Consider the following 19999-nt stretch of genomic DNA (forward strand, 5'->3'; position numbering starts at 1 on the left):
GTAGATGGGAAATAAATTTGCTTAAATAGAAGTGAAATGCTGAGGCCTTTTAGGTTTACAATTCCCATAATGCGCGAGCGGTGTCGTGATAAAAGCCACTACGGAGTTTCCCATTTGTTCGACGTTTATCCCTGTCCGCCATCACTGGCACGCTGACACTTTGAGTTATTCTCACAAAAATCTCTTGCAATTTCTCAATGGATGCTTTGACATCTTGCAACTGAAGATAAAACGAGTTTTTCTTTTGATTGCAGACATAGACGACCAATTCTCTTGGCTAAACATTGTTCCGAGTTTGCTTAAAATATTATTTTAACTGTGAATTTAAAATGAATAACATTCAGTCTCACAACTTATGAATTAGCATAAGCTTACAAAAATGTACTTTTTAAATTACAAATTTTTCCTTCTACCTTACAGTTGAATATATCAACCATCACAGGAGCGTAAACAGAATTTATTTTCTCTACCTTTAATAATACAAAGTAAAATTAGAGCCTTTGCACTTGAAGTACTCTCCTACGCACTTTCATTTAGCGGAACCCGTTTCAAACGTAAACTTCAAATAAATGGTTGGCGGCTTTGCTTAGAAATACGTAAGCCGGTCGTCTCCTTAGTCCCAAACAATTCATTTTAGAGATTAATATTCTTTAGATATTTGATATTCATATCGAAATCAGTACATACTAGGCTATTTATTTATTTATACGTTCTAAAACAATGTGTTTGCCTAAAAAATATAAGAAAATATGACATCACAAATTTAACAGACATACTCATCAACATATTAGAACATAAGCACTACTATCAAAGGAAAAAATGAAACAAACAACCAAAATAAAAACTAAAAATTCAAAATTAATAATAACTAAAACTAAAAAGTTAAAACATAAAAAATATTCTCACATAATTTGTTTCAATTAAATGTAATGTAAGGAGACTTCATTTCCCGGAATATAAAGTATCCAAAACGTGCCAGTTAAACTAAACTGCAGAACTACAACTCAAGGAGGAAATCATGTTCTTAGATGGGAGGAAAAAACCACTACAGTACACATACAGCGATTCTCAACAGGGCGATAGAGTATCAACCTCTCATAGCCGCGCCATGAGATAGGATCGCTAATCAACACATATTCAACAGGAAATAATACCATGTACAAATGAGAGAACGCATATATACCGATGGCTCTAAAACAGGATTTTCTCTTGATCTCAACATCAACATACTCTTATCCTTATGCTCGATTTTTCAAAGTGAATGTGTCGCTCTAACCGAAGCATCCAGAGCCGTGCAGCGGTTAGGAACTTCTGTATTAAGTTCGTATCCGACAGTGCGTCTAATGTTGATGGCACTAGAAAATAAAAAGACAAATAAGAAACTGATACTGGAGGCTGTATGGTCACCCTGTTTGTCTATTCCCTACAGTGGATAAAAGGACACAATGGAGGCAATGATGCTCCGAAATAATGCCGGCTAGCCCGTATCCGCTCCACTCCAACATCACCGAACATCCAACATGGCTCTGCCAGCAATTAACCCACTAATGACAAAGCGACTTCTAAGCCTCAACAGAACTCATCTCAAAACAATGGACAATTACGGGGCACTGTCTCCTAAATAAAACTTTTTCATCTTTTTGTCCAAGGTGCGACCGACAGTCCCGTGTGCAGATGATGTTTCAGCGCAGAGTAATCAGTCACCCACGTAGTCTTAGAGTGCGTGGCTGTGGCTAATCAACGTACCGAAATCCGTTAAGCCTGCGAAGTGCCCAGGAGACTTCTGTGCTTCTGGAAGGAGCTGGGCTGGCTTAGTTAGCCAACACTTTACGCACAACGTGAGCGTGTGAGTGCGGAAACTGAGTCCACAAAGCATAACCATAGTTTAAACTGTAAGTAATCAGGTTTGAGAAAGAGTAAATAACATGTTTATAAAACACGTTCCCATTATTGCCATTGAAACTGATACCAAAAAAAAAGTGTGCCGGTTTCCTTGCGACAATTTATTTTAATGTATGGCTTACTGGTAAAGAATGACAAATCCATAGCAGAGCTTCAGTTTTTGCGAAGAATAATGAAATGATTGTAAATGTTTGACCTAAACGTACCAACCACAATACAACATAACTTCACCGCTAACCACCTTCGTAGCTCAATTAGTTAATTACTTAATTGATTCCATGATATTTGTCATTCACGACAGTGGTCTAACTTTTGCGCCTTTTTTTAACGTATGCAAATGACATTTTTCATGTTATAATAGAAAACTAGTAACATTTAAGCAATAACCCTAACATTATGTAAAGTTTCTACTTGCAATTCTTACAGAATCAGCAATAATAAAGTAAAAAGAACGTACTAGCTATTCTCTAAGTGTTCGACCAATATTATGTCATGACGTGCACTTAAAGTCAGCTGCAGTCTTTAGTTAAAAATTTCGATTCTATGCAGGTTTCGTCCACAAGAGTTTTTGGCTATCTGAAATATCCTTATATAAATTTTATTCGTTAAATCATATTATATGCGTTTAAAAAAAGGTAAATGATAAATTTTCATAAAGAAAAAAAACATGGTTAGTTTTGTTGGTAGATACTTATTATCCTACTAATATTATAAACGCGAAAGTTTGTAAGTATGGATGGATGTTTGTTACTCTTAATTGAGTTACTCGTAATTGACTCTAAACTACTGAATGGATTTCAATGAAAATTTACAATAATATAGCTTATACATCAGAATACAATTTGCACAAATATTATTTTAATTCTGAGCAGACGAAGTCGCGGGCACCAGCTAGTATTAATATAATAGTTTCAGTAAATCTCTAATAAAACTAGAACACCAAAATTAGTACCAACGCAATCCCGGCGAACTAAAATAATTTAAATTCTGAGTGAGGCCCTCACTGCTCGGGTTAATCGCATAATCCCTGCTGATGTAATCGCCTACCTGCCTGAGACATGACCCGGTAACATTCTTTGGCCCTTCTGAAACCCCTCAACTATTCATTCCAATTGAAAATATTTGTAAGTTGTGTGAGCCACAATGTTCTTGTAAATCTCGAAGCCCTGCCAACAAATTCATTACATCACATTTTAATAAATACAAATTTGTTAACAAAAAATTTAATTTATTTTACTATAAACTGCGAACTGTGTGTATCCTGCAGAACCATCGACTTTTTTATCTGAGAGGGGGGAAAACGAGCCTACGGACAGGCTTAAAAGGCAGCTGCCGCAGGCCATGTAGGTATATCCATGTTAGTGGGTGCGTTGCCGGCCCTTTCACTTCTATTCACTGGCTCAGCCATTTCTTACTTTAACACTTTTTAATTCAGAACACATGTGGCTTCATTATTCCCAACATTTCTTATTTATGGTTGCCCTTAGATCTTAATTCTTTCCGGAAAAATGGCTTCATAAAACGAGCAATAGACCGTTGGCCGACTTGATTAATGTGCGCACAAGATATACGGGAGAATTAATTAAAACATTTGGGATCTTTTGAGAACATCGGGTGACGTTTAGATTTAGGAATTAAAATTGTATCAATTTATAATATTTAAGCAATTAGTTCACAATGAGTTTTAATGTAATACAAAATCAAAATGTGAAGTCATACATAACGCCTCGCTGTCGTCATAACGTTACGCAAAAAAGGCTTCTATAATTAGAGAGTAAAACTAAATAAGTAATGAAAATATTAGGAACGAGACAAGACAGACCGACGGACGCTTTACTACTGAAGTGGAGGTGGGCAGGTCACTTGGGCAAACGCGTAGATGTCGCCGGTAGAAAGTAACCAAACCAAAAAACAGACAACATTGGAAGGAAATCAAGGAGGCACGACCTGAGATGGATTTTACTCTTGAAACTATTATTCTAACTCATAAATAGTGATAATCCACTGTAAAATTTTGAATAAAAGCTTATTAATGTTATGCTCGTAGTATAATTGAGAAGCGTTGGCTTGAAAGTGCGACTCTGATTGCTGATGTTGTAGGATGTGCACCAATGGACAATTCTATCTACGTGCGCAATCACCTCTCACTCGTACGGTGAAGGAAAATAAAACCGGCCTTAGACCCAAAAAGTCGACGGTGTATGTCAGGGTCCGAATGCTGACCACCTACTTGCCTATTAGAAAAAACAACTGATCATGAAACAGATACAGAAATCTGAGGCCAAGAGTAGCGCCACAGGTTTTTATTTTACTATTATCGTCATTCTTTTTAAGCCTACATATTACCTTCTGTAAATCTTTATCTCTACAGAATCGTTTAAGCAACGAACACAAACGTAAGATTAGACCTTTTCTCAAAGGCCGATCTAGAAGCAGAAAACAAAAGCACTCGGTCCTAATTACTTTCCAATACAGTTTTGTTGGTCGTAAAAGCCTTTTAAAGTGAGCACAGTAAAACCTCCATTAGCTGATTCATGTCGTTAACTGGTTAATTACCGGGGCCGAGTTATGGAATGGACATCGTCATACATATATTTGATCATAACTTTATAGTTAGAGAAGGCAGTGAATTTTAGGTTAAACTTTCAAGCATTTTCTCTCCTAATAGCGTTCTGTGCCTGTTTGAATAAATATTTTTTTAAAACAGTTATTTCAGATGTCAGGTGACTTATAAATGGGATGCCTTATAACCCGAAACAATAATTTTCCCAAAAGTAATATCGTTCTAGAAAGTTCCAGTTTTCATATTTATTCCGATATTCTCGATCTGAGGGATATTCAAACCATCGTGAACCACCTTAAAAATTTGTCAGCATTGCGCCAACTTATATTTTGGCCAAAATTAAAAGATGGAACTCCATACTATCTGCTATGGTTTGGAGATGCCGTCGAGTTTAGTTCAAGTAGTAGACAGAGACCGGGAGATTACTTTCCGGTACGCCGGTATGCTACCCGACCGAAGACGTCTTGCAAAGTTTCAGCGATAAGGCTCCACTGACGGCGATTTTAGCCAAGTATGGCAGCTATATTGTTTTTATGTTTTTAAAACTTGTTTCTTGACCCGATCTCGCTAGGTCACCGTTTCTCTAGGGCATTGAATTTTTTTCCAATCCTCATAGCCTGGACTTGCTAGATTTTTCCTATACTCGATTTGCAGTTCTATACGAATTCGTTAAAAGCACGAATGTACGAATTAAACTTGGTTAATAGTATAATAACATATTATTATACTCTTTGCTTTACTCTTTTCTCTCTCTTCTTTTTTTGTTTGAGCTGAGTTGAGTTTGCCAGTATGTGTGTGACTTTGTTTCATGCATAAACTCTTTATTATTATTTTGAATTTTTGTTTTATACCCATACATTTGCGGGGGAATGAATTAAAGAGAGGAGAGTGTCACAGGAACGAGAGCAGCAGCTAAATAATGGTGCAGGAAGGTAAAAGGATTATGCGTGGAGAAAGGAAGGTAGAAAGTGAAGGGTATGAACTGACAATGAACGATATGAATATTGTCGTCTAACGACATGAAGGATGGAGATAGCACGCCCTGAATTTTAACAAAAACAAAGATAAACTATTGAAGATGAATCAACTGAGCTGACTTCAAAAGTTTGTTTGTCAGCCGTTTAATTTCGACATTAGAATCTACTTTTATAGGCTTCGACCGCTCAATCGAACTAATCAGTGCCAGTGTGACCGAGCCCGAATCGACAACAGAGTCAAACGGCAAATGATAACTTTAATGTTTAAAAGGTTTTAAGTTTAAATAATTTACTTTTAATATATTGACCATGGAATTGCTATAATTATCGACTATTGAGTGGTCGTTAATTTATAGATCTAGCAATAATGACAAATCAAACAAAACACTAGCATTAAGGTTTTGAACTAAGTTGACTTTGACGTTATTAAATTATAATGACAATGGCAGCTGATACCAGCGCCATTGCTCCGACATACATAGATGAGTAACGGGTGCCAGTTTCATAACAATATTGTAAAATCATGCTTTCCAACAATATATCCACAATCTTGTTTGAATAATCCGAAGTTACGAAGTCGGCTGGATGAGTAAGCTTGCACTGCAACGCTCTTAGCTTTACTGCCATCAGCCTTGCGATTCTGTAACTCACTTTTTGAACTCACACAGCGGTTTTCACAGCGGCGGTCGCGCTCAAATCAGTCGTAAAGCAGTCATTTTACGATTTGGCATTCTGATAAACAATAAACTACAAGCTCCCTCCCAGCGAAAACCGCTGTGAGATTTCGAAAAGTGAGTTACAGAATCGCAAGGCAGGGCTGAACATGTCAAAAATACAAAAATACTATATATTTAAAAAAAAACATGTTATGTTAACATAGTTAAGACAGGACAACATCTGTAGAATTAAGATTTATTTGGCATGTCAAATAATTTGGCAAACATATAATGACAGTTCACGCATATACTCTAGAAACATATACTTTATTACAAGACTCTATTTTATATGACACATGACTTCCATCATGGCTTTGTAGTACCTCCTGATAAGATAATGTCTCAACCCTGAATTTACATTTAAAACATTAATATACCAGTATACAAAGCTCATATTATAGCAATAAAATCATACACATTTCAATAATTTAACATTTATTTGTATCTAAAACAAAATATTAGTTTCTGATAATAAAAAACTATAATTATTTAAATGTTCTGTATTATTTTAACTCTTTTTACCATTAATCCTTTTTTAATTAAAATAATACTTGATGAAAGAAATATGTAATTATTTATTAAGAATTATTTAAAGTGACAAAATCTCTTTGCAAATGATACCAAAATCGCATTCTTTCTTCTTCGGGAATATCTCGCATTCGTATCAATTTACCAAAGTTAATGGCTTTTAAATGTTTGCCTTTACTCAAAGGCATCCATTGAATATTTTTCAATACTTCATCATTGTCGTGTGGTGTTGGGTTCCTGCAAGTTTTAATTTTCGTTTTATATTATTCTATTTATTCAAAATAAAAATATTCATTATTCTATTAGGTCTCACCCATGTTTAATGAAGTTCGCCAATAATCTCACAATTTTCTTAATGAAGTCCCTTTCATTGGACTCGGCTCTGTTATAGACATGATTTAGAGATTTGCATTTGAATAAGTAACATATTTCGTCGTGCAAACTTGCTCCCGACCAATTTAAATTGGGAACGCAATTTCTCCAGCCAATATTGAAAGACCCCTTGAACGCAAATCTATACAAATATACTGGACAGCTTGAGATATCGCTTTGAAGACTCGCTTGTCTCAGCAAAGGGAAGATATCTATGTCCGATAGGTATTTTGCGAATCGCCTCAAACTACGCTCTGTTATTGTACCGTTGAGAAAATAAAATTCCTTAATGCGCTGCTTAATTTTCTTGTATCTTTTGCAGTTGTATTCGTCCACTCTCCCTTCGAATGGCAGTAAATATTGAAAATTATAATTAAGGTACTTTAAAAGTTCTCTATTAGAAGCAAGACCTCTTATCTTGCAGAGCGAAGGTAAACTCGTGTAGCCAATCAAAACTGGCACATTGTTCACAGCTTTCCTATTGTACATTTCAATAGGTGTCCACTTCATAAATGGATCCTTAGAAGCAATCTCGAGGGAGCATCCAAATGGATTAATCAATCTTTGATTATCTCTTACTTCAGTGCTATCGAAAAGTTCTCGAGACGCCGATAGCAATTTATCCGTTGTCCCGTTCTTGAGCAGTTCATATAATTCTTTCCTATTAAATCTCTTAAGTGGATCTCCAAGTCTATTGAATAATTTATTAGCAATCTCAAAGTTAAAATTCTTATAATCAGCCGGTGACAGTGCGCTGCCGCTTAAAACAATTATTTTAGAAAATAATTCCTTACCCATATTCAATAGCATCGAAGCTGCCGGTGTGGCCGCTAAACCTGCACCGACTATAGTAATACTTTTAGGATCCCCATTAAATTTATTCACGTTGTGTTTGAGCCATTCGAGAGACATCTGTATGTCTTTAACTCCTAGATTTCCTTCAGCGAATTCATCTTCAGTGTTCAGGAAGCCAAATATTCCGGTTCGAAACGAAACAGTGACGACTAATATTTCCTCGTCTATAAAGAAATCTGGACCATGCCAGTAGGAATGTTCATGAAGCCATACCAAGACTGGTTTCGTATTTTTCGAGAGAGGCATAAAGATTGATAGATAAAGACAATCCTCTGTAAACCCGTTCCATTGGTCTGTGTCTTGATCATATGCGTATATTTTGTAGTTTTCAAAACTTCTAGGACCTATCGGAGGCTAAAATATATATATGTTACACATTTTAATGGTTGGAAGAGCAGTGATGGCCTAGTGGCTTGAGCGTGCGAACATTCACTCGAACGGTGAAGGAAAACATCGTGAGGAAACTGGCTTGACTTAGACCCAAAAAGTCAATTGAGACTGGCTGATCACATACTCGTCTATTAGATTGACAAATGATCATGAAACAGAAACACAAACACAACAGAAATCTGAGGCCCAGACCTAAAAAAGGTTGTAGCGCCTGATTATATACTGATTTATTTATTTTATATTTTAATTGATCAATGTAATTTAATAACTAGAGCTATGCAATAATTAATACTTTTAAATTACGACAAATATCATTTTTCAAACTAAATATTATCTAAAGTTATATTACAAAAGGAAACGTGCTTAGAGGCACTCGTACCTATAAGAAAACTCTTAAAGGGTTTCAGTGTAATTGTTTTGTTGATTCCTCTTAACGGAGAAAAGAAAACATCCGTAAGATAGCTGCGACAAAAAGAATTCTTCGGATTTGTTTGAACAAGAAAAATCACATTACTGAATAAATAACACTCATTTTATTTACGTAATATGCCGGCGCATATGGCACGATGTGCTGAATTTAGGTCGCACAGAATATTCGGAAATCTTGAGAATAGAATTTATTCTAGTCGATATTGGTTTAAAAATTTGAATAGTATACTTAATCATCTATATTGTTATGTATTTTTGTAGCTTAAGTAGGATTTAAGAGTGCAGTAAAGTTCGCAAATTGTAAATAAACCACACAATATGTCAGGAACAGATTGAGTATTATTACTATCAAGGTATTGATGCTTCAAAAAGCAACAAGATAATTCATTCATATATTAATGTATTTTATAAATGATACTGTTAATTTCATTGTACCTTAAATCTTAATTCCGCTAACGGAGGCTCCGCGTATGGTATGTTAAAAAATCCTGCGTAAGATTTGTCCCCAAAAATGGTACGAAAATATTTCCCAACGATTACACTTTCATTAAATGTAACAAAAATACTATCACACGAATACGCACAAACTAAAATGACCAAATAAAAACTTGACATTTGACAAGAAAGTTATTATTACAGGTGTTATATTTCAAACACAATTACTCCGTGAAGTTTTTCAAGTTGAAATTTTGTTTAAGTTACACTAATTTGAGCATACTTCATCTGTGTCGAAAGGATATACATATAGCTCAAATATCTTAGTAGTCCTTAATTTTTTATTCTTGTTTAATTATAAAAATCGTCACAAATTTAAGATAAAAATAAAAACATAACATGACATTGTTTTTTAAAATAGTTTAATTTTCGGTATAATTTGAACCTTACAAAGATTATAGAACCAAACGAAAAACCTAAACATATTTTTACATGTGATGTATTGTGTTTAATTAAATTATACGGTTAATTGCACATAAGGAAGCTTTTTCAACAACAATCCGTGATGACATTTAATTGCTATCGGCTTTCGTTAACTTTAATATATTTGACCAATAGATATCACCCACAATATCCAATACAATTTACAAGATGTTTCGTTGATAAGAATATGATATTGATTTAATTTACAGTAGGCATTAGTAAGATATGACTTAAAGATGTTTCGTTTGTTTTTACTGTATTTAAATTTTCTCACTGTTTTTTCAGAGCCTCCGACAGTGGCAACAAGCCATGGCCAGGTTTCGGGAAAAGTTTTGAAGACTTTGTATGAAAACAAAGAATATTATGCGTTTATGGGCATACCATATGCAAAACCACCCCTAGGAGAATTGAAGTTTCTTGTAAGTTTACACAGTTGTATCATAACGAAATAATTATTTATACCCATAGGAAATCTTATATATATCTTATATATATAGCTGATCGGCAACAAAATGAGCTGAACTTATATTATACAAAAAGTAAATTACAAAACATTTTAAAACAAAAAGTACTTTAGGTATAATTATTTTCTAAATTCTTTAATATTAATACTGAAAATATGCGAAACTGTCATATTATATTTGTTTTTTATTTTATTTTAGCCTCCCAGAGATCTCGACCCTTGGAACGAAACTCTTATTGCTACAAAAGAAAGGCCAGCCTGTATTCAGTTTAACAATAACATTAAAAAGAAGCAACCACTTGGGGAATATGGAAAGGAAGATTGCTTGTACCTTGACATCTTCACTCCAAATACAGACGAAAATAAACGAGCAGTAATAGTTTTCATTTACAGTGAACGCCTTTCTAACTCTTACAATAAAACAAAAGACTACGCGCATGACTTCTTCCTAGAAGAAGACGTAGTCGTTGTCACACCTAGCCATAGATTAGGAGTTTTCGGCTTTTTGTCCTTTGAGGATGACGTTTTACCAGGAAACTCCGGATTATTAGATCTGTACGCTGCTCTTAAGTGGATATCGAAAAATATAGGACGTTTTGGTGGCGACCCCGAAAGGGTCACACTAATGGGTTCTCAAGGAGGCGCCGCCGCTGTCGATTTACTTATACGCTCGAAAGCTAAGGAATTATTTAATTCAGCCATTTTACAGAGTGGTACTTCTTTCACTTCGATGTATTTACAGGAAAGTGTTTTGGAGAGAGCGTTGAAACTCGGCGAGTTGCTGGAAATTCCTTCCAAGAAAAGTGCAAATCTTCTGAGAGAATTACAAGGCTGTCCCATTGCTAACTTTTTTACACAGGAACTTCGGGCAGTGCCAGACGATTACAATAAAGATATGCAAAGAAGTCTTCTTCCTTTTGGACCAATTGTTGAGAAAAGCCCTAACGGATTCATAACAAAATACCCTGAGAATACAAGTGACGAATATAACATTCCTTTGATGGTTGGATTTAATTCAAGAGAGGGCATAGAGCTTTCTTTAAACTATCTATTGGAGCCAAATTTTGTAGGCAGTCTTAATAAAGATTTTCCCGTAATAATTCCTAAGCGAGTAGACTTTCGTTTCGACCCAATAGACGACACTTACATTGAAGCTGCAGAAGAAATCAAAAACTTCTATTTCAAAAAGAAAAAGTTTTCTCCAAAAAGTGTGCCAGAGTTTATAACGTATATCGGTGATGTTATCAATGCTTATGCAATTAATGCAATGGTAGAGAACTATGCAAAGAAAAACTCCGTTTATTACTACTATTTCGACTATTACAGTAACTTTAATCAGAATAAAAATGACTTGTTAAAACTATCCAAGGTGAACGATGGAACCTGGGGGGCAGCACTTGGTGATGAATTATGCTACTTATTCAAATGTCCAGAATTAAACCAAGAATACATAAAAAACAAACACGAAGAATCTGATGTATGGACAAGGCAAAAGAAATTAATTAAAATGTGGACAACTTTTTCTAAGTATGGGTAAGTGTCAATACTCGCATATCACATGTCAATCACTTGTCATAATTAAAATAACTATTATTAATAAATATTTTTATAATTATTATGCTAAAATATATTTTTACAGACATCCCACAATTGACGACAATGATGCAAACCTAGAATGGCCTAAATATGATGAGGAATCGAAACAATACCTAAGTTTCGGCCACGAAGTCAAAATAAAGAAGAATTTATTGTCTGAACGTTTTAAATTTTGGGACGATTTTATTAATAAATGGAAAAACAGAGCTGTAAATGGTGTCGTAACTTCGAAAAATAAAAAAGATGAATTATATTTTTTGTAATTTTATTAATTTACTAAGTTTAAGGTTTATAAATATTACATACAAACAAACGTAACATAAAAATAGTGTGATATTCAAGTTAGTATTTACTAAATGCTGGAATTTATTTAAAAAATTACTATCAGACTCGGTCTACATAATAAATACTAGGTAATCCACTTACTGTAATTCCACGATACGTAATCCAATCATAAAACTATTAGGAACTGGTTATCTTTATCAAACAAATTTATCTTTAAATATAGGTTCGTCGTAAAACTTCACTTGATACGAATTATCTTTTGAACACGTCAGTTTTAAAGTAACAATAATGCTGTCGGCGTAAATAATATCCATACTTCGACGAAAATACAATGAGAGCGCTAATATTTTTATGTTTCATAAATTGGATAAAAGGAAATGTAGTCGTGGAAACCGAATCTGGCAAAATCGCCGGAAAAATAGTGCAATCTATTATACCCGGTGAACGGTATTTTTCATTTCTGGGTATACCCTTCGCACAACCCCCTATTGGGCAACTTCGGTTCAAGGTAATCTATTTTAAATTTATATCTCACCATAGTTTACCGCAGTCGTGATAATTTAATTAAAAAGTTTTTTTAGGCACCTGTGCCTCATGAAGCTTGGGATGACGTATTAGAGGCTAAAAGAGAAAGAAAATCATGTGCACAATATAACATTCCTTCTAGTGGAAATGAATTTGGTTTTTGCGGAAACGAAGACTGTTTGTACTTAAGCATACATACACCTTATTTGCCTGACGACAAAGCTGTAAAGTTACCTGTTATAGTTTTTCTTTACAATCAACACTTTAAGACGTCCTACAACAATTCCAAAGATTACGGACCTGATTTTTTTATGAAAGAAGAGGTTATATTGGTAACGGTTAACCATCGACTCGGTGCCTTTGGTTTTCTTTCGTTTGGGGATGATGTGTTACCAGGTAATAATGGTCTGAGAGACATCCTTTTAGCTCTTCAATGGTTAAATAAAAATATCAAAAATTTTAACGGAGATCCGTCAAGAGTAACTCTAATGGGGCACCAAGGAGGGGCAGCAATGGCCGATATTTTAATGCGTTCTCCTAAATCAAAAGGCTTATTCAGCTCAGTGATATTACAAAGTGGAACTGCCCTCTCTCCACTTTCATTTGCAAAAGATCCAAGCAAAAAGGCTATTTCATTAACAGAAAATCTTAAAGACAAAGCCACCACAAGTAAATCAATAATTGAACGGCTATCACACGTAACAGCTGAACAAATAGCTGATGCCGAACTTTTGTGTATACATCCAGACGAACCAAGGGAACACCAAAGGGGAGTCCTACCATTTCCACCTGTCATTGAGCATGATCATCCAGATGCAGTTATTACATCGTACCCAGAAGATAACTCTGCGCCTATTAATATCCCCATAATGATTGGATACGGTTCACGGGAATCAATTGAAGCTTGTGCCCGCTTTCTTCATAAACCAAATTATCTTACCTTTGCAGACAGAGATTTTGTATTCCTCATGCCAATCAGATCGGGATACCGGTTTCAACTAAACGATCAAATATATTTAGAAGCGATAGACGAAATAAAAGAGTGTTATTTTGACGAAGGCTACGTAAAAGTCAGTCAACCTGGAGAATACATGTCATACATAAATGATGCTTCAACATTTTATCCCATGGATTACACTTTACGAAATTTATTAAACGTTTCCAAGTCATCTGTGTATTATTACATGTTTGATTATAATGGAGACCTAAATTACAAGAAACAATCAATACTAAAAGACGCTCTCGCTTTTGATGGCACCTGGGGAGCTTCCTTGGGCGACGACTTATGTTATTTATTTATTTGTAACCCAATTAGAAAAAAATATAGAAAATTATTAGAAGAAGAAGACGTGGAAGAGATCAAAGTATTAAAGACAATGGTCAGGTTATACGCTAATTTTGCTAGAAGCGGGTAAGACAACTTTAATATGTCCCTAAGTTACATTAAAAAGACTAAAGAAAAAAAATACAAGTTTTATATAAAACATCACAATAAGCTTTCCTTGATAAATTAAGAGCGTGTTAATTAATGTACCTACTATTGAATATTTAAAGTACGTAATATGCTTTTATATCAATTTTATTTTTATAGAAATCCAACTCCCGAAGGAGAGAAATTCGTTTGGAAACCCGCAACGAAAGAGAATAAAGAAATCCTAGTAATTAGTGATGAACTACGTATCGTGAACAATCTTTACAATGACAAAGTGAAGTTTTGGGACGATTTTCTCGCAAAATACAAAGCTTTAGCCGTTGATGGTGTTGTAAAAGATAAAGCTAGAGATGAATTATAAATTGTTTATTACTATTGTTTTATTTATTTCTAAAAAAACTGCTGGTTCCAATTCGAAAAACAAATATGTTTGTGTTGGATAGTTCATTTATAAATATAGAAATATTTACATTTCGCTACAACAAATAAGAGCAAAGCATTAATAACTATCTATATTAAATATTTATTTAGCTTCCGTAGTATGCGTTACGTAGCCACATTCACGCAAAATATGTATTATGAGTTTTATAAAAGTCTACGACAGCATATTTCTGATAGATTATTTTATATTATAATACGGACATATATGCTGTAGTAGACTTTTATAAAACTCATTAAGCGAAACTAGACAAGAAAATAGTGGTCAAATATCCACCATGCGCACATTTAAGATAATGTAATTCAAAAAAACGTCATTATGAAACTATTTTTGTATTAAAATTTTTCTTCATTTCATCTTTTTTTATGGAATATAAATAATTTCATCAGGCTACTGGGACATCTTTACGGTCAACCACCAAAGAGTTATCATTCGTATAGAGATTAGATCTTCTAACATGGACACTGAAACACAAGTGCCCATAGTTTCCAAGTCATTTTTTAGAACGTGAAAGTTAACAAAAACAGCTGTAAAGTTTTTAAATAATTCTATAATACAAGTTTTATGTTTTATCACATGGTATGCAGATGGCTATTTGATTTGATCGATTGTTTTAGTTTTCCGTTATGTATTGATTATAAAGTTATTTGAACAAACAGAATTATGTCTAAGAAAGTAATCCTGGTCTGTTTTGTAATGGATTTCGTAATTCATGCAATGCATGTTTGTAGTAACGCTATCAACGTGTTATGTTGAGTCATAAGCAGTACTTAATGGTTTGTATATATGCATCTATCTTTTCCAATTAAATTCTTCATTACATTCCAAAACATGTCATTAAAATTAGTGAAATTTAAAAAGGATACATTATATAGGTTAAAACATATTTCATATCTCATAATAAATTATAGTTATTTTAATTTGAGATATAATTCCTAGAAGCTTATCGATACAAGAGTGATAAGAAATACACCTAAGCCCATTCAGCCTTTCGTATTCGTACTAAGATACGATTGCTATTAGTTTTATAAAATATCGAATTATTGTTATAATGAAAATGCATTATTTTCAAAAAACTTGGAGCTTACTTTTTCTGTTTGTTACGTTAGCAAAATGTCGTGCAAAGGAGGATGTAAAATTAAACATAAAACAGGGTACGTTATCAGGATTAAGAAAACAAACGTTTTTGAATGATAAAGCATATTATTCGTTTACGGGAATACCTTTTGCCAAGCCGCCGCTTGGTGCTCTAAGGTTTCAGGTTAGTATTATGTTAGTCTATATTGTACAGAAAGAGAACCTCAGCTTTGACCCTCTAGTTAATGGAATATATAGAAATACAAAAAAAATTACTTACACAAAGAATATATTATATAGTAATTTGCTACTTTTTTCAGCCACCTCAGTCTCATGAAGGATGGGAAGGCATACTAAATGTCCACGATGAAAAACCAACATGTTTCCAAGTCAGTTTTAGAATGAGAAATAATGAGCCGCCTGGCTTCTCCGGCACTGAGGATTGTCTCTTCTTAAATGTTTACTCACCTGACATAGAAAGTTCTGCTCCTGTAGTCGTTTTCGATTACAATGATAATTTCAAAACTGGCTTTAATGGATCACAAACATATTCACCAGACTTTTTCATTGAAGAGGGAGTAATAGTTGTCAATATCAATCACCGGCTGGGTATTTTCGGTTATTTAACCACAGAAGATGATGTTATACCCCCTAACGCAGGTCTACGAGACTTCATTTTAGGTCTAGCATGGATCCAAGATAATATAAAGGCGTTTGGGGGTGACCCAAAACGTGTGACCGTTATGGGAAGTCGTGGGGGTGCAGTAATAGCTAATATCTTACTACATTCAGAGAAGGCCAAAGATTTATTTTCTTCTGTAATATTACAGAGCGGATCAGCAATGGAATCTATGTACTTTGATAATAGTCCTCGAGAGAAAGCATTTAAAATTGGAGAACTACTAAACATTACGACAGACGATTCGAAAATCCTATTTGAAAAGCTGCAATTAGTAGATGCTAATACTTTGCTCTCTCTCGAAGGAAACGTTTTGGATGACAGAGTTATGACTGATCTGCAGTTAAGCATTGACACTTTTTCACCAACTATTGACAAAAACACTAAAGACGCTGTGATTGCAACTATTCCTGAAAAAGCTAATATAGTTAATGATGTTCCCGTGTTAGTGGGATTTAACTCACGAGAAGGACTAGACTTAGCGTCGCCTTACCTAATGGAACCACGGATGGTTAAAGATATTAAAAACGCTTTATTTCTGTTCCCAATAAGGGTCGATTTCCATTTTGATCGCAATAGTAGTATATTTCATAACGCACTAAGTGAAGTCCTACATTTCTATTTGAAAGATGGATATTTGCATTACAATAATATTTTAGATTACGCTGTGTATATGGGTGATCTATTTCAGAATTATGCATTGCATACAGCTGCAAAGAAATTATCTAGCGATCTGAAATCCGAAGTTTACTATTACTTATTTGATTATAGAGGACTATTTAATGAAAATAGCGAATACATATCTAGATTTTTAAGATTCAGCATGGAGCACTGGGGCGCAACAATTACTGATGAACTCTGTTATTTACATTTGTGCACACGAATTAAGAAGACGTACAATCAATATAAAAAGTTGCCCAGTGAGCAACCTGAGTTTAAGGTGTTGAAGAAGATGGTCAGGATGTGGACTAATTTTGCGAAATACGGGTATTCAAGTCAAATTGTTAAACTGCATTTGTTTTTTAAGTCGGTTTATTTTTCCTAGGTTTAAAGCAACACACATATTGTTTTTTACAGAAATCCTACGCCCAATGAAAATGATGGCATTTTGAAGGCTACAAAGTGGTTACCGATGGATAAAAAAGGTGATTCGAATTACCTCCATATATCGAAAACGTTAAAAATGAAAAAGAATCCTTTGGGTAAACGATCGGAATTTTGGGACGAGTTCTTAAATAAATACAGGCAAATGACAAAAGATGGTACGGCGGGACACGAAGAAATACGTCATATTGAATTGTAATTTATAATTAAGTAATGCTAAGCAACAGTGTTTTACAAGTCTCAAAAAATGTTTGAAAAATATATGTACACCTACATCGCAATTCTTCGATCTAGTATTGTCAATGCTGCTATCTAGCGATGGAGTAAGGATAGCACGGATTTACTTATTACCAACCATATCGTCTTGTTGAAAATATAAACACTTTAGTTTGAGACTAAGCTGCTAGATGGCAGTGTTTTCAATATAATTTTATTAAAATTTATTAAGTTTTATTTGTATCAATATTAAAAGAACATTGAAAAAAGTTAAAAGACTTATGCCTTATGTACTTAAGCGAAAGCTTCATGCCTTATGCGAGTGGAAATTAAAAGTTCACTTTAGATGTACCTAGTAAAAGTGACATCACATCAATCACATAGCCGCTTTAAATATTACCATATACGACTCTGGAACTTTGATTGAATAAAAATAACCTAGCATTTTCAAAAAGAATATATATAACATATGAATATTGTAAATAAAAATATTACCGATCTAGCCGGGGCCTATTGCGCGAGACGCGTAACACACCATTCGTGAACTAGTTTATTGGAAAAATTTGAGAGATAGAAAAAGTCCCTGGTCACAATGGCAGGGGAGTAGAGTATTATTAATAAGAGAAACATGAATGTTATGTATATGTAACTGACGTTTGAAGTTAACTTACACTAGAATATACTCTACTATATGAATATTGCTTAAAGATTATGCATTGTCATAAAAATCCAGATTATAAGATAAAACACGTAACTTTTGTACATGAAACTGATCGAGCGTCAACCTTCACGGGCATAACATTGCACCTAAAAGTTGATATTACCAAATAGCTGCATTTATACTTTCATGTTTCTTTATATTACCAAAATGCCGGTATATAGCTGCTTCGTATACATTAAATTCAGGGTTTTTATCTGATTCATGGGAACTTAACTTTGTAAATATGTAATCTTATTCAATATTATCTTTTATTTAATGAACATATACGGTTTTCCTGTTCGTTCATATTACTTAGTGCTTGATATCATTATATTATAATTAATAAATATTAAAACTATTTTTAAAGTTTTGCGAAATTTATTTCAATTTTTTTATCGCAATAACGATGATACTCAGCAACTAGAATTTGGTAAAAACAATTCTAATTACTTAAATTAAGAACCTATTTATTTATGGCAATTTTTGTGTAAATGTTTCTTTATTGTGATCCTCACATGTGTCATCAATCTTTCAAAATACTCAGTAAAGCCACGTGCTCATAATTATCATATTGACATACCTAATGACCTTAGATGTAACATAAAAAACGACCTTGTCCGTTTCAATGCGGAAAAGTCTTCTGCGCATAAGCAAGTCAGATCATAACTATTAGTAGAAAAAACCTGTTTTGAATGTTATTTCTTTTGTACAAAAATCGTGGATGTAGGAAATGTTTTTGTGCTATACTACTCTTAAAAGATACTTAGATTAAATGCTCATTAACATAATACTATTACAAATTTATACTTAAAACACTAATTAATTAATTTTAATTGTTTCAGACAGATTTGTTATTGAATAAACAGGTATTAAGAGGTTTTTATTAAAATCATATATTTATGTATATGTTTTCTAACTATGTTGGACATACAATATTATCAAATTTATAAAAAATTCAAAGTGCCAATAGTTAGCCAGTAGTTAGTTGTTACTTCTAAGCGACTTCAAAAGTACAACAATCGTTATTAAGATGATTGAATAGACTTCATTATAAAATGTAGTCGGTTAAAGAGAATAACAAGGCGTAATCTAATAACTGGTAAAGCCATTTCCCTTTATGCAATTAGACTTACGTTAGTTCCTGCTTTCCTTAACACTTAACAGATACGTAACGATACGGTTTAATTACAGCCTAAGACAGATTACTATTATATCTAATTAAATAGTTTCCAGCGACGGAAAGAATGTTGTTTACGAACCCGATACTGCGTAATAACTTTAATGGGTTCATCCTGTTCTTTTGTTTCCATAGATAATTTTAATTGTACGTGTAGTAGATGTATCTGCTTACGCCATCAGCCTTGCGATTCTGAAACTCACTTCTCGAACTCACACAGCGGTTTTCGCAGTGGCGGTCGCGCTCAAATCAGTCGTGAAGCAGTCATTTTATGATTTGGCATTCTGATAAACAATACTCCCCTATCCGGCCGCTGCGAAAACCGATGTGTGAGTTCGAAAAGTGAGTTACAGAACCGCAAGGCAGCACCCAAATTTTAAATCTCAACTAAACCAATGTTTTGTTGCATATACAACGTGCTGCGTGCATGTAGATGACCTTGAGTTTTACTTAAAAACTGGAAATCTGATGTGCCATAAAATCTCTCTGAGTCTCGACGCTTTAGATGGCGTAATTCATAGTCATCATAACCCGATATTTAACATAATACTAGCAGACCGGCCAAGCGTTGCTGTGGTTTTTGATATATTACATAGTAGCAAACTATTCAAGGGAAACGGTAGGAGAACACCAGTCATGGGGACCACCATGCTTTT

At 34.0% G+C, this 19999-nt stretch overlaps 4 protein-coding genes across 4 annotated transcripts; 3 read left to right on the plus strand and 1 right to left on the minus strand.

Annotated features, from left to right (window-relative positions):
- Window positions 1-6659: 6659 nt before the first annotated feature.
- LOC125063047 (juvenile hormone esterase-like) lies at window positions 6660-9870 on the minus strand. The gene is made up of 3 exons (XM_047669263.1): window positions 9168-9870; window positions 7000-8267; window positions 6660-6923 (listed from the first exon to the last, which is right to left on the minus strand). Exons 1-3 carry the CDS (start codon window positions 9345-9347, stop codon window positions 6737-6739), a joined length of 1635 nt encoding a protein of 544 aa, XP_047525219.1. The 5' UTR covers window positions 9348-9870; the 3' UTR covers window positions 6660-6736.
- Window positions 9871-9886: 16 nt separating this feature from the next.
- Window positions 9887-12055, plus strand: LOC125063042 (juvenile hormone esterase-like). The gene is made up of 4 exons (XM_047669257.1): window positions 9887-10069; window positions 10313-11646; window positions 11753-11962; window positions 12052-12055. Exons 1-4 carry the CDS (start codon window positions 9887-9889, stop codon window positions 12053-12055), a joined length of 1731 nt encoding a protein of 576 aa, XP_047525213.1.
- Window positions 12056-12241: 186 nt separating this feature from the next.
- On the plus strand, window positions 12242-14323 carry LOC125063043 (juvenile hormone esterase-like). Its single transcript, XM_047669258.1, has 3 exons — window positions 12242-12502; window positions 12576-13930; window positions 14111-14323. Exons 1-3 carry the CDS (start codon window positions 12326-12328, stop codon window positions 14310-14312), a joined length of 1734 nt encoding a protein of 577 aa, XP_047525214.1. The 5' UTR covers window positions 12242-12325; the 3' UTR covers window positions 14313-14323.
- A 1037-nt stretch (window positions 14324-15360) lies between these two features.
- On the plus strand, window positions 15361-17816 carry LOC125063049 (juvenile hormone esterase-like). Its single transcript, XM_047669265.1, has 3 exons — window positions 15361-15651; window positions 15788-17133; window positions 17224-17816. The coding sequence occupies exons 1-3, from the start codon at window positions 15442-15444 to the stop codon at window positions 17447-17449; spliced, it is 1782 nt and encodes a 593-aa protein (XP_047525221.1). The 5' UTR covers window positions 15361-15441; the 3' UTR covers window positions 17450-17816.
- Window positions 17817-19999: the final 2183 nt, after the last annotated feature.

Source organism: Pieris napi, chromosome 2 (assembly GCF_905475465.1).
Source record: "Pieris napi chromosome 2, ilPieNapi1.2, whole genome shotgun sequence".
Taxonomy (NCBI): domain Eukaryota; kingdom Metazoa; phylum Arthropoda; class Insecta; order Lepidoptera; family Pieridae; genus Pieris; species Pieris napi.

What these genes read in the sequence shown, in the direction of transcription:
- LOC125063042 (XM_047669257.1), top strand. Translation starts at nt 9,887, where the DNA reads ATGTTTCGTTTGTTTTTACTGTATTTAAATTTTCTCACTGTTTTTTCA. An exon ending in TAGGAGAATTGAAGTTTCTT is followed by an intron (nt 10,070 to 10,312) that starts GTAAGTTTACAC and finishes ATTTTATTTTAG; the next exon opens with CCTCCCAGAGATCTCGACCC. An exon ending in ACAACTTTTTCTAAGTATGG is followed by an intron (nt 11,647 to 11,752) that starts GTAAGTGTCAAT and finishes ATATTTTTACAG; the next exon opens with ACATCCCACAATTGACGACA.
- LOC125063047 (XM_047669263.1), bottom strand. Translation starts at nt 9,347, where the DNA reads ATGTCAAGTTTTTATTTGGTCATTTTAGTTTGTGCGTATTCGTGTGAT. An exon ending in TAGCGGAATTAAGATTTAAG is followed by an intron (nt 8,268 to 9,167) that starts GTACAATGAAAT and finishes TATATATTTTAG; the next exon opens with CCTCCGATAGGTCCTAGAAG. An exon ending in GCGAACTTCATTAAACATGG is followed by an intron (nt 6,924 to 6,999) that starts GTGAGACCTAAT and finishes TAAAACTTGCAG; the next exon opens with GAACCCAACACCACACGACA.
- LOC125063043 (XM_047669258.1), top strand. Translation starts at nt 12,326, where the DNA reads ATGAGAGCGCTAATATTTTTATGTTTCATAAATTGGATAAAAGGAAAT. An exon ending in TTGGGCAACTTCGGTTCAAG is followed by an intron (nt 12,503 to 12,575) that starts GTAATCTATTTT and finishes AAGTTTTTTTAG; the next exon opens with GCACCTGTGCCTCATGAAGC. An exon ending in GCTAATTTTGCTAGAAGCGG is followed by an intron (nt 13,931 to 14,110) that starts GTAAGACAACTT and finishes TTATTTTTATAG; the next exon opens with AAATCCAACTCCCGAAGGAG.
- LOC125063049 (XM_047669265.1), top strand. Translation starts at nt 15,442, where the DNA reads ATGAAAATGCATTATTTTCAAAAAACTTGGAGCTTACTTTTTCTGTTT. An exon ending in TTGGTGCTCTAAGGTTTCAG is followed by an intron (nt 15,652 to 15,787) that starts GTTAGTATTATG and finishes TACTTTTTTCAG; the next exon opens with CCACCTCAGTCTCATGAAGG. An exon ending in ACTAATTTTGCGAAATACGG is followed by an intron (nt 17,134 to 17,223) that starts GTATTCAAGTCA and finishes TGTTTTTTACAG; the next exon opens with AAATCCTACGCCCAATGAAA.